Source organism: Primulina huaijiensis, chromosome 7 (genome assembly GCF_012295235.1).
Source record: "Primulina huaijiensis isolate GDHJ02 chromosome 7, ASM1229523v2, whole genome shotgun sequence".
Lineage (NCBI taxonomy): Eukaryota > Viridiplantae > Streptophyta > Magnoliopsida > Lamiales > Gesneriaceae > Primulina > Primulina huaijiensis.
This window is the reverse complement of record NC_133312.1, coordinates 6,953,653-6,965,403: the sequence shown is the minus strand read 5'-3', so window position 1 is coordinate 6,965,403 and position 11,751 is coordinate 6,953,653. Positions and strand designations below refer to the sequence as shown.

The 11,751-nt window shown below is 31.8% G+C and overlaps 1 protein-coding gene across 2 annotated transcripts; it reads right to left on the bottom strand.

Annotated features, from left to right (window-relative positions):
* Positions 1-5,075: 5,075 nt before the first annotated feature.
* Positions 5,076-8,790, bottom strand: LOC140981856 (signal peptide peptidase-like). 2 transcript variants are annotated; one of them, XM_073448346.1, is made up of 13 exons: positions 8,595-8,788; positions 8,368-8,427; positions 8,101-8,192; positions 7,587-7,702; positions 7,353-7,504; positions 7,144-7,229; positions 6,925-7,052; positions 6,724-6,774; positions 6,504-6,590; positions 6,326-6,395; positions 5,661-5,797; positions 5,473-5,550; positions 5,076-5,364 (listed from the first exon to the last, which is right to left on the bottom strand). In XM_073448346.1, exons 3-13 carry the CDS (start codon positions 8,138-8,140, stop codon positions 5,284-5,286), a joined length of 1,026 nt encoding a protein of 341 aa, XP_073304447.1. In that variant the 5' UTR covers positions 8,141-8,192; positions 8,368-8,427; positions 8,595-8,788; the 3' UTR covers positions 5,076-5,283. The 2 variants fall into 2 exon arrangements, with proteins under 2 accessions (XP_073304447.1, XP_073304446.1); XM_073448345.1 differs by lacking the exon at positions 8,368-8,427 and having other exon boundaries at positions 5,077-5,364; positions 8,595-8,790.
* Positions 8,791-11,751: the final 2,961 nt, after the last annotated feature.

Genomic DNA, 11,751 nt, shown 5'->3' with positions numbered 1-11,751 from the left:
GAAAAATGACTAAAATTGTAACAAAGACTTCCCTTAATTTTCTTATTCATATTTTATATTATAAAATTTATTCATTTTCTTAAGGGTCGATTTATGGGAGAGGAATCCCTGCTATGGGGAGAGAAACAACATACGATAATATCTAAAACTTCACCGGGTTGCGTGCTACCAAATTATTATTATTATTATTTCCTTATTTCCCTCATTTTGGTTTGTTGAATTAATTAATTAGGACAAGACAATGGAAATAATAATTATATATTATTTTTTAAATAATCAATTATTTGATGCAAAGTGTATTACTATTAAAAATAGAAAAAAAAAATTAAATTATATCAAATCTTTCGATAGAATAATTCAATGACAAATTAATGAATAATTTTACTTAAAAAATTAAATATGAACAAAAAATTTAAATAAAGTATAAATTTTTAAATAATTATATATAGTAAATTCGTGTTAAATTTATTTTGTATAAAATAATATTTATATATAGTTTAATTCGTGTTAAATTTATTTCGTCTTATCTCATCTTTATACTATCTTGGAAAAGTGAAATACATGAAAACTAATAATGTATTTGTATTATTTGTATCCGTTTATTGTTAAATCAAAATTGTTAGATCATTTAATTCACATAAATGAACGAAAAGATTGTTACAACTAGTAAAAAGTATTATTATTAATATAATACAATTTAATTTTAAAACATCATTAAACTTAATAAAATTAAACTATATATATTATTTCAAACAAAATAAATTTAACAAAAAATTAATATAAATAATTATTTAAAAATTTACCCTTTAGTCAAAGTTTTTGTCTAGATTTATTTTTTTAGTAAAGCTAATTATTAATTTATCAATTTTTTATTATATCTGGAGATTTTGATTTAATTTAATTTTTCTCTAAGTTTTTTAAAATTTTTAATAGTAATATATTTTGAATGAATTAATTTAATATTTTAAAATTAATATATAATAATTATTTTTATTCATCGAGAAATTGGTGTTCAGTCACAGCAGTTAGCAAACCAAAATGAGAGAAGTACACACATCACCATATGTTGTTTCTCTTCTCATAGTACGAGATCCTCTCCCGTCCATTTATACAGACTTTCTAAAATAAATTTAGATTATCTTGACTACATGTATTACATCATCTCGATAATCAAGCCTACGTTTTCCATCATTACAGATTAATCTAAAAATGAGTACCAACATTGCAAAATTGACATCAAATAAATTAAATCATCAGGGAAAAAAGAGGTAAAACATAACGTGATTTCGAGCATCAGGTGCAAGCCACAAAGATTCTCTCTTTTTTTTTCTCACGATATGATTTGTTCACCATGTGAAGTTTGAAACGTTAATGGATCAACAGAAAACCATACAGGGGGATAAGCAGAACAAAAACTAAGCAAAATTTGAGGAAAAGTCTCTTAGCAGAAGAGTTGTGGAAGAAGGTAGAAGTTTGATCTATCTATGCCTTTAACTACTAGATCATTATTGACTTCTGTTTTTTACTGCTTTTTTTTTTTATGGGAATCAAAGATTTCGGGTTTCTTGTTTATGTTTTTGTTTCACATTTATTGTTGTGTGTATGATATGAGAAGTAAACCAAAGCTTGGAATTTGGTGTCTGTGTCTCCTGTCCTGTTTCGAGGTTCAATTCGAGTTCACTTGAATGTACAGTGATGTACTAATCTGGAAATGTAGATCATGTTCTTGATGGGTTATCTGCTAGTGGAATGAATCCAATAGACAAAATCTTGTTGCAATGATTGTAAGTTGCTTCTGCAGAAAGAAACTGTTGTATCATTTTCCAGATGTATGTTGGCTTGGTTGTTTATATTTCAGATGTTATATAAGCTACATAAGTCATTGTGAGTATCTTAGTTAGTTGTGGGATTTCAGAGGACTGGACCGTTCATGTCCCCACTGGAATGGAGCTCAAGTCGATGGGAACTCCATTTTAGTCTTAAATGGGATTCCAGATTTCCACTCCACTTAATTTAGTGAAGTTCGAATGGGATTCCAGTGGATAATGAGAGAGCGAGCTTCCGATGATTCCGGAATATATAGATTGACTTCTGGTTTGTTTAGTAGGTATGGTAATGCAACATATGTCATTATTGATTTCACTGTTGGCATGATCGTTTGACCTAAAGGGCTAGACATGGGGGGAAAAATCCTTGGGAAATAAAGAAATATCAACCCTAATCAATCAAGTCTTAAAAAAAGAAGAAGAAAATACGAAGAACTCAAGTGTGTATTAAATTTTAATCATTCTACTCTCTTCTTTGCATATGACCTATCCTTTTTCTTTGCATCCCACATCTAGGCCATGTTACAAACTTAGCTGATTTGTGTTTGTTGGTCAGTAGGTAGTGGAGAACAATGTGCATGCATGAGAGTCATATTTGCATCGAAGTATTGAATTTTATTTTTTGAACATTCTTGATTATTTTATTTTGTTTATTGCATTTTGGGAGCATAATTAACTTTGAAGTGAATTTATGTGTTATAATTGAGATCGACAAGAGATTTTATAACATCATTAGGTAACATAATCAAAGGATCTACACGTCGCATAGACATATGAGGTTGAATATATGTTGATATTTATAGTCCAATAGATTAAAAGTTAGAGGATTTGATGGTTCGTTAATGCGATTGTAATTGTTAAATAACACAAGAAAACTTGGTTACTTTATTTTTTTGAATTATTTTAATATAGTTCGTCAGAGTATATCGATAGATTATGGAATTCAATCAGAAGCATGGCTAATACTTGAAATTTAATTATTAGAGAAGATAAAGAGGCACGTGAACCGAAATCTTGAAAATCGTCTGTTTATTATTTGAACTTAAATTATTTATATTGCGTTTGTTTCATCATTTTATTCGAATTTCAATTTAGTTTAATAAATTTTCACATTTTCGTTATAGTTAATTAGAGAATTGTGTTTGAGGTATATTTGTCGTTTATCAATCTTTGTGGGACAATACTCGTACTTGTTACACTATAGTAAAACTTGACTCGTAAAATTGTAGTAATATCGAGCTGCGTTGAGAAATTTAAATTATTTTGCTAGAAAATTTCAGTCACTTGATAATTAGCTATTCATTCCCAAGTTGCAGACGGTCGAAAGTCAAATATTGTAATAGAATTCAGATAACTAAAAGATGCATTTTCATTCTATAATCAATACGTATGAGAAGCCGGATTTAGAACAAGAATAAGAAATAGCAAGAAAAATATGATGACAAATTAAGTTGTCTGGAAAAAACTTGTATGCTTTAAAGAAGAAAAAGGCCGTACAGATGAACACCGATGGAATAAACAAGCAAAAAGTGATCAATCGAAAAAGGAAAGAACTCGTGGCGAAGTTAGAACTGGATAAAAGTCAAATATTTTATTCATCAAGAAACTAATTGGGTTGTTAGTTCTTTCAAGAAAAGCCATAATCATCCACTCTTGACTCTTTCAAAGGTGTATTTGGAGCATGATAAACTTTAAAGTGAATTTATGTGTTATTATTGAGACCGACAGAAGATTTTATAATATGATTGGTTAAAATAATCTATGGATCCACGGCTTGCATTGGCATTTGAGGTTGTATATATGTTGATATTCATAGTCTAATAGGTTGAAAGTTAGAAAATTTCATGGTTCTTTATTACGATTGTAATTGTTAAATAACACAAGGAGACTTGATTACTGCATTTTGTTAAATTAGTTTAATATAACTTGACAAAGTACATTGATATATTAGGGATGTATGATGTTTGATACGATGTATAACACCGGCAAACATGGTATCCATTTGTAGGAGTTAATCATCATCATCATCATCAGACAATGGTTTTTTGTTGCATACTTCATAAATTCCCAAATAAATTAAATTCTTTGACTTTTTGTTACTACTATTGAAGCATAAAGAATGTCATTCAAAATTCTACAACACCTAATAAATTTGAATGTCATGAGAAGATGTCATCAAGTGTGCTGAGTTGGAACAAAATGATTGGTTTGATGTATGAATTACATCAGAAGTGAGTTCCACTATATTTAATCATGTATTTCGTGACGGAATGTCAAGTAATCGGGGATCTAAAAGTTCAAATGCATTTTTCAAAAGATATGTCTCTAATAAGAACTCACTCATGGATTTTATAACACTTTTCAATATAGCACTCCGACACCAAAGAGACAATAAGTTAGTTGTTAACCATATCAATATAGATGACCATCCCAGATCAAGTCAAAATGGCCAATGAAAACTCAAATGATTAAGATATACACAGAAAAAAAATGGATTGAGTTTCAAACTGAAATAAGTGAGAGTCATGGTTATTATGTGCAACGAGTCTCTATAGGAGATGAGTTGGTAATTTACGATGTAATGAATTTTGAAAGTTGTTTTTCCTCCAAACCAAGTGTGCTCACGCATGATGAACTATATAGTGTGTAACTTTATAAAATCCGTGTTTTGAAGACATTTCATGCATTTATATGTTAGCTTTTTTCATGTCAATCAAGTGTTTCAATTACCTGATAAGTATATAGTTAAACGATGGACACGAGAGGCAAAGGTTGTAGCAATGACTAAGAGAAATGTAATCGACGCTGTAGAAAGGACTCACATAGATAAAGGGCGAGGTTGTGATCAATTGGTGTTTTAGTGCATCAAATTGATACCAGTAAAGAGACCGTGACGGCGGTGTTTCAAATCTCGTGTGTGTGAGAATGTATATAAAAATTGCGAAACAAACTCTTATTCAAATAGAAATACATATTAAATTTTGACTTGGTTCAAAGATTTATGTCGAGATTTGGCTTTCTCAAGTTTGATGGATTTGAATGTATGTGGTTAACTTCGGTAATAAGAAAAAAACAAAACAATGTATGATACAAATATTTGTCGTAATATTTACACCGGCACAAATATTGAAATTTCACAAATTATTTCTTGTATTAAATTTTAGTGTAATATTTTTTGGAATTCAAATATAAATCCAGATTTTATAAAATTTGTGAAGAGTATAGATAACATGTAATATTATTACCACATTGTATTGAAGCCATCAGTAAACATAAAATCAATCTCAAAGCGAAGTATCCAACGAAATTGATGAAGTATTAGATATTAATGTTTCCAAGTGACAAAGTCTGACAAAAAACTAAGGTGCATTAGTTAACTGTTTGCTAAACTGTCACATTTCCTCAGTTTTCAACTAAATGCATTTCAAATTCTTCGCCTCCAACTTATAAAATATCATCAGTTGCCTTTCTTGTTCAAATCTCCATCGGTTTCTTCTTTCGAACTATTCTTCGCCTTAGATTCATCAAATTCCAACAACTGCATTAAAAAAAACAATACGGTTTCGAGAAATAACGTCCACTTTCATCGTAACCGAGTAATAGAAATACAGCCAGCCAAGAAGATTTTCAAGCACGGATTACTTACAGATTTGGCTTCACCATTCCATATGCAGTGTACAGCCAAGAATCCAATAACAGCTGGCACGATATATAGCAGTGCAGGCTAGACGAATCCGATCGATAAGAACAGTAACTATGTCAATCATAAAAATAATACAAGGGGGTACTTTTTTTTTTGGATGACAATCAAATTTTTTCGAAAAGATTAGTAACCTGTGCAGCTTGAAACCAGTTCATAACGACTATGGTAAGGATCAAACCAACTGCATATCCAGTAAAGGAGCTCTTAAAATATTGGTTCCCTTTACCTCTGGAAACATCAAAACGTAGCGCCAATGCGACAAATATTCCTGAAAAATAACAAATCTTAATATTTGCTCCATTTAAGAACTAGCATGCACAAAGAAACGAATCATAAAAATTCTATAGCGGGTGAACATGTAGTATTTTCAGGACCTAGTGTCTAGAGTAATACCAAAAGATATAGTTGACAGAAATGGTATAACTATTTTTTTTCTTGAAACTACACAACTCAAGTATCATATCTCACACCGTGCTAGTAAGGACAATTCTTGTTCCTAGCAATAATTCTTTTTTTTTTTTTTGCGAAAAAAGAGTTCTGCATTCTCCCAACAATTGAACTTACCTACAACTCATAAGCACCGAACACACAAAACCAATAATAAAATTGAGCATCTGCTGCAACACCAACAACTATAGCAACACCAACAACTATAACCGGTGGTTGTTGCTCCCCAACAATCCAATCATTACATTTTACCACCACACTGGTAGTCATTGCTATCCAGTAAGGTTTTAAATTGAAATTTGATGTGACATTCGAAATTTTAAGTTCTATTAGAAAAATATTTTCATACCTGGAATTACTATATCACCAAGTCCTAGCATTGAAAATGGGCGTGTGGAATCCGTAGTCGGAAATAAAAGCTGCCAAAGGGAGACAAAATTATGATACGTACGAATTTGAACTATTAAAATATGGTTCAACAAGTTAACAACGCTTCACCGGATAACTGTCTTGAAGTATGAACGGACCTTAATAGGGGCTTCAAAAGATTTTGCAACGCTAACCATCACTGGCGTAAAAAATACCCAGAATATATCGTATACGAAAAGACCACCCTGCAATTTGAATGTTAATACATTCATTAACTGTGAATCCAAGAAACGCTATGAAACATTAACAGAAACATGTTGATGGATAATGTAAACTTAGAACAAAAACTCTTTTACAGAAACTAAATGCAATTCTCACCAAGAGAATAGCACCAGTCTTAAATGAGCCAAGTGAAAGCATTTCAATTCCCTGGAATCATTAAATGATAAAAAATAAACATGAAAGTCAGAAAAGCAGTTCTCATGAAATGACAATCCAGTGGACGTTTCAGATTTGGTCAAAATGACAGATGTTAAGGGCACTAAAAATGTTAAGGGCACTAAAACGTGTAAATTAAACCTGAATGCAGAAAGAGAGACCCAAGATATTGTTAGCTAGCCAATGCTTCTTTGATGCATACCATGCGCAAAAGAAAGCTCCAGGAATTGCTGCAACCATTTGTGATTTTGTAAACTCAACTTCCAAAGCTGTATAACAAAAATGAAAAGATAGATATCAATATTCTGAATATAAGAAGAACCAATATGATGTGAAGCAGAGACCATGATAATTACATACACCGAAAATATGGGAAATGCCAGGTAATGAGGTTAGTATTCCATGGTTCTGGCAAAACTCGTTTAACTGCCGGTAGTAATGTTGCCCTACAAGTTCGAATGGATAAGGCAGATTTGTAAATAAGTACCATTATTCACCATTAAACTGAAAAAATATATTACCACAACTGAAGATAGAAAATGATGATAATCAGTATAAGACAAACATACGAAAGAGCAATGATCCCAAGTACGAAAAAATAGCATGTCAGCACAGCATTAACCAAGTCCTTCGATAAAAATTTGAAAAGCAAAAACAAGGACAACAACACAGCGCTTCCAACCAAAGGAAATCGCATGGCATGTTCTCTAGACATTGTTTCCTGAAAAACACAACAGTGTAATTCAGAAAATGAAAAGTATTATTCTTCAAATCGGTGGCTTTTCATTTCACGTTCAACTTACCGATGGTGGAGTTGGCTTAACAGAGCGATAGCAACCCACATACACTGTTAGACAAGCAGTCAAAATAACATTAAGATTTGGGTCTACGTTCAAAACAAGAGGGGCGATGGTTAACCCTGCATCAAACAAAGTAACACATGATCAGAATGTGCTAACAAAAACTGATAAAGAAGCTATAATCGCATCCAATCACCATATTTTTATGGTCATTTAACCTGAAGCCATATAATCAGATACAAGCAGGGGCAGACCCATATTTTTGCAGGCGAGACGGAAGTAGAATTTTTGAAAAGATTATACATAGAATTTCAAAGATTTTTCATCTTGTTGATTGGGGGAGGGGGTCCTCCTGTGGATACGAGCACTTAAAAATGGACACACGTCAATGAGCAAGTGAAGAAGGAAATTTTAGTACAAATTCAGGGCATCATTTTCGAGAGAACAATTGATAGAACAAACAAATATTTATTCCTGTGGAATCAAATGTAACAATTAAAATAAAAAAACATCATACCTGCCAAAGCCAAATCAACCAGCCTCTCGCTATTCTTCATCGTATATATTGTAGAAATTCAGAGCTTCCCTCAGTTTCTCACCAACGAAAAACTACAAAGTCAGGTAAATGAAAATGGTATAAACACGTCAAATAGCAATATTTCCAATACTCTTTACATTAGCGTCAGACAAAAATATATTCATATTGTTTGTAATCTAAAACAAAAGACCGTGATCTGTAATCAAGGCGCCAAAATACGATCTTTCAAATCACCAAAAAATAGACCTTTGTTAAACTGCATCTCGAAATCCAGTACAGATTCAGAGGCCCATATCAAGAAATCTTCTGACAACCAGAGAATTAAATTCCCCATAATTATTGAATCAATTCGTAAAATTGAACAAAAACACATGTCATTTAATCTTTCACTAAACAGGAATAAAAAAATTACATCTTGATTCACAAAAACGAATATAGAATAACGTATAAAAAGAAAAGAAACCGGGTCAAACCTCGAGAGGAGACGTAGATTTGGGCTTTTGTCTCTCTCCCTTAGAAATCAGTTTCCAAATTCAACACAGATCGAGCAACCGTATATAGTGTGTTTAGTGTGTGATTTTTCACACGGAGGAGGTTTTAGTTCAACCGTCAAAAGAAACGAAGAGAATGGAAAGGGTTGAACCAATTTAAGAACATTATTGACTTCAATTTTCTTGAACTCATCAGTCATTTTGAAAAAGTCATTTTATAATATTATTTCAAACATACAATATTATTATTACTGTATAATTAAATATTTGAGTAAGAGATTTTTTTCAAAATTATGGATCCGAACATATATTCGAAACTGAATATTTACAGGACTTATTATAATACTTTGGAATATTTACAAGAATAGCTAACCAATGTTAGGCAACATGAACAAAAAAGAACATATTAGCGTCCTAATATAAACTTATGATTCAAAATAATTGGTTCCTATAAATAGTTCTGGATTCATCTAAACTCTCTGACGATCTTAGAGAGATCCAAAAGACAGTACTAAACTATGATAATCAGCTATATTATGTACCACATAAAATTGAAGAAATCATTGAAAAACAAGAAATTCTTGAAACATTAAAGAATATTCAAACAAAAATACAAACTCTAGAACAACAACCAAGTTATAGTAAAAAAATATCTGAATGGAGGTTACCATCATTTTTTGGTACTAAACTCTTATTACACCAAAGATTGAAGGTCAAGGTAATGCCAAAACCTTTAACCGACAAAGAAAAAATGACCAATCTTATTAAAACTATCTCAAATAAGAAATTAAGCTGATGACAACTATATAAAGGATTGGTCTAGAAGATCTTCAAGACCTTGCAGAATCTTTCACACATCTCAAGGTTGTAGATCTGAAGATGAATATAACAGGAGTTGAACCTCTCTCAATAACTTTATCATCTTCTCACTAACCACCAAGGAAAAGTGTGAGATCTCATAATACAAATATGAGAGGACCCCAAACAGATTTCCAAGTAGGTGGAGAAGCGCACCTAGCGAGAACAAGGTCAAGGACAAATCAAATTCTCTTGCACCAAATACTCCATGGAAAGTCAGTTTTAGAACCAATACATCCTCATGAGGTTATGCTTAACATTGATGTACTGAATTTTAAAAACAGAGAAGATCACTTTGAGAATCGCAGCAAGCATAATTTATCTCAACAAAGATGGATTCATTAATTTTTTAGAAATGAGTATGAGGAGATTAGTTAAATCGCCTGAGAAATTACTTGGACAAAAACCAAAGAGTCAGTCCTAGCCGGAGAATCTCTTAGTGAGATAGCTGGGAGAATAACTATCATATTTAAAGCACAATTTATAGGGATAGACTATTTTAACAGTCAAGACACATAGAAGAAAAAGAAATACACTCAAGCTATGTATAGTCTTTAATTACATGGCATATGTTTAGTAGATAAATATATTATGTTATTCACTAAATATAGATGTAATTCGGTGTCAAATAAAAATATAGCAATGCAACTTTCTTCTAAAAAATGCCAAGTCCTAGAGAGAAATGCTAATTAAGGAATATTTTCCCGGAAATCCAGATACTTTGGCACGAATGGGCCTCTTTTCTTAAAGAAAAATTGGATTAATTATGTTATTTGACAGCGTACAAAAGGATTACAAATGATTAAGGGGTATTAATAAGAATACTCATTTATATTGTGTGGAGATATTTATGTTTTGGTGTTAACAAATGATTTAAGGCAAAATTGGTGTAAGTTAAACTGAACTAGACTATCTGAGTCATCCGAACAAAACAGAACTGACTATGCCCACAAGCTAAACTGGTTTACCTAATCTGGACTAGTCAAAACAAAATTGACTCGGACTAAATTGAATTATATCAAAGAAAGTTTTGAAAAGCTATTAGTTTAGAGATATTTATTCATTCTCAAGGACATCAGTTTACACCAGGGCTAAAGTTATTATTGGATAAATTTTTCCATACTTTGCTGACATGGCTTAATCCAACTGTATTACAATTTTGTACGGATGTCGAAGAATGATGACTTGGACAAAACGTAGCAACATGTTGGGGATCGATTTAGAGTTTAGAGGGAGGGTGAATAAACTCGTTCCTTTCTTAGACGTTTTTGCAAAGGTGCTAGAATCATGTTAGAGATTATAGCTTATCTTGTTCAAATATATTTCCAGCATATCACAATAACTTGTACGGAAATGATCTGATGGTTTGAGGTGAAAACAATAAAACAGTAGGCAGTAGACAGTAGTTGTTTCTGGAAGTTCAAAGATGAAATCTTCTACGTCTCCCCTTCTTCTGTTTCCAGAAGGTATCACTAAAAGACTTTGGTTTTTACAGTACAACTCTTGTATACACTCACTTCAGTAGGACTTACCTTTCGCCTACTGAAACTCTTAGTTTCACAACACAATATAATGAATACAACAAGGTTCTGGAAAAGACTCTTTTTATATTACAAACTCTTCTCAATAAAATGTAATGAGGTGAATAGCTTGTGAAGAGATAAAGAAACAGCAGCACAATACGATCTCAGAAGATCGGATATCTGCTATAAAGAGTGTGCTGTTTTTCTGTATATTGAGCTTGAAGATAAAGAGTAGTTCTTGATTGCTAAAAACAACGTTGGAATGATAGACAGAGAATGTGTTCCTTGTTAATAATAATCGTTGTTCTCTATATTAGATTGATTCTTTAATATATAGAAACCTTGAATCCAACGTCTATAAACAAAACGGCTTCTTTGACTCTGAGTGAATCAGCTTTATCACCTAAAAAGAGTCCTGCAGAAAGCTTCAGAATAATCAGTCTTTGTTTTATATCAAAACTAGTAAGGCGTGTTAAATGTCTTCGTACATCATTAAATGGTACAATTAATACTAGTACTATGTAAGGTAACGGTAACATTAAGACTTGTAACGATCAAACGAAAGACATTAAGTTCTGCTTCTGCTTTTGCTAACCGTTAAGTTTAGCTAAGAAATACTTGATAAGTACTGCTTCTGTTTTAGCGATACGAGTGCTTCTGCTATTTACATTTTCCTCTGTTTTTACTATCACCACCTACTGGTTTTGACTCTCATCACCACAATTAAAGTAAGTCTAACAATTTCCTTCTTTATGGTG

Bases quoted from the DNA above. Each gene is read 5' to 3' on its own strand.
- LOC140981856 (XM_073448345.1), bottom strand. From the start codon at position 8,140: ATGAAGAATAGCGAGAGGCTGGTTGATTTGGCTTTGGCAG. The intron at 7,053-7,143 runs GTATGTAATTAT...TTTGTTATACAG, and splicing joins GCATTTCCCATATTTTCGGT to CTTTGGAAGTTGAGTTTACA. The intron at 5,365-5,472 runs GTAAGTAATCCG...TTTTTAATGCAG, and splicing joins GGAATGGTGAAGCCAAATCT to TTGTTGGAATTTGATGAATC.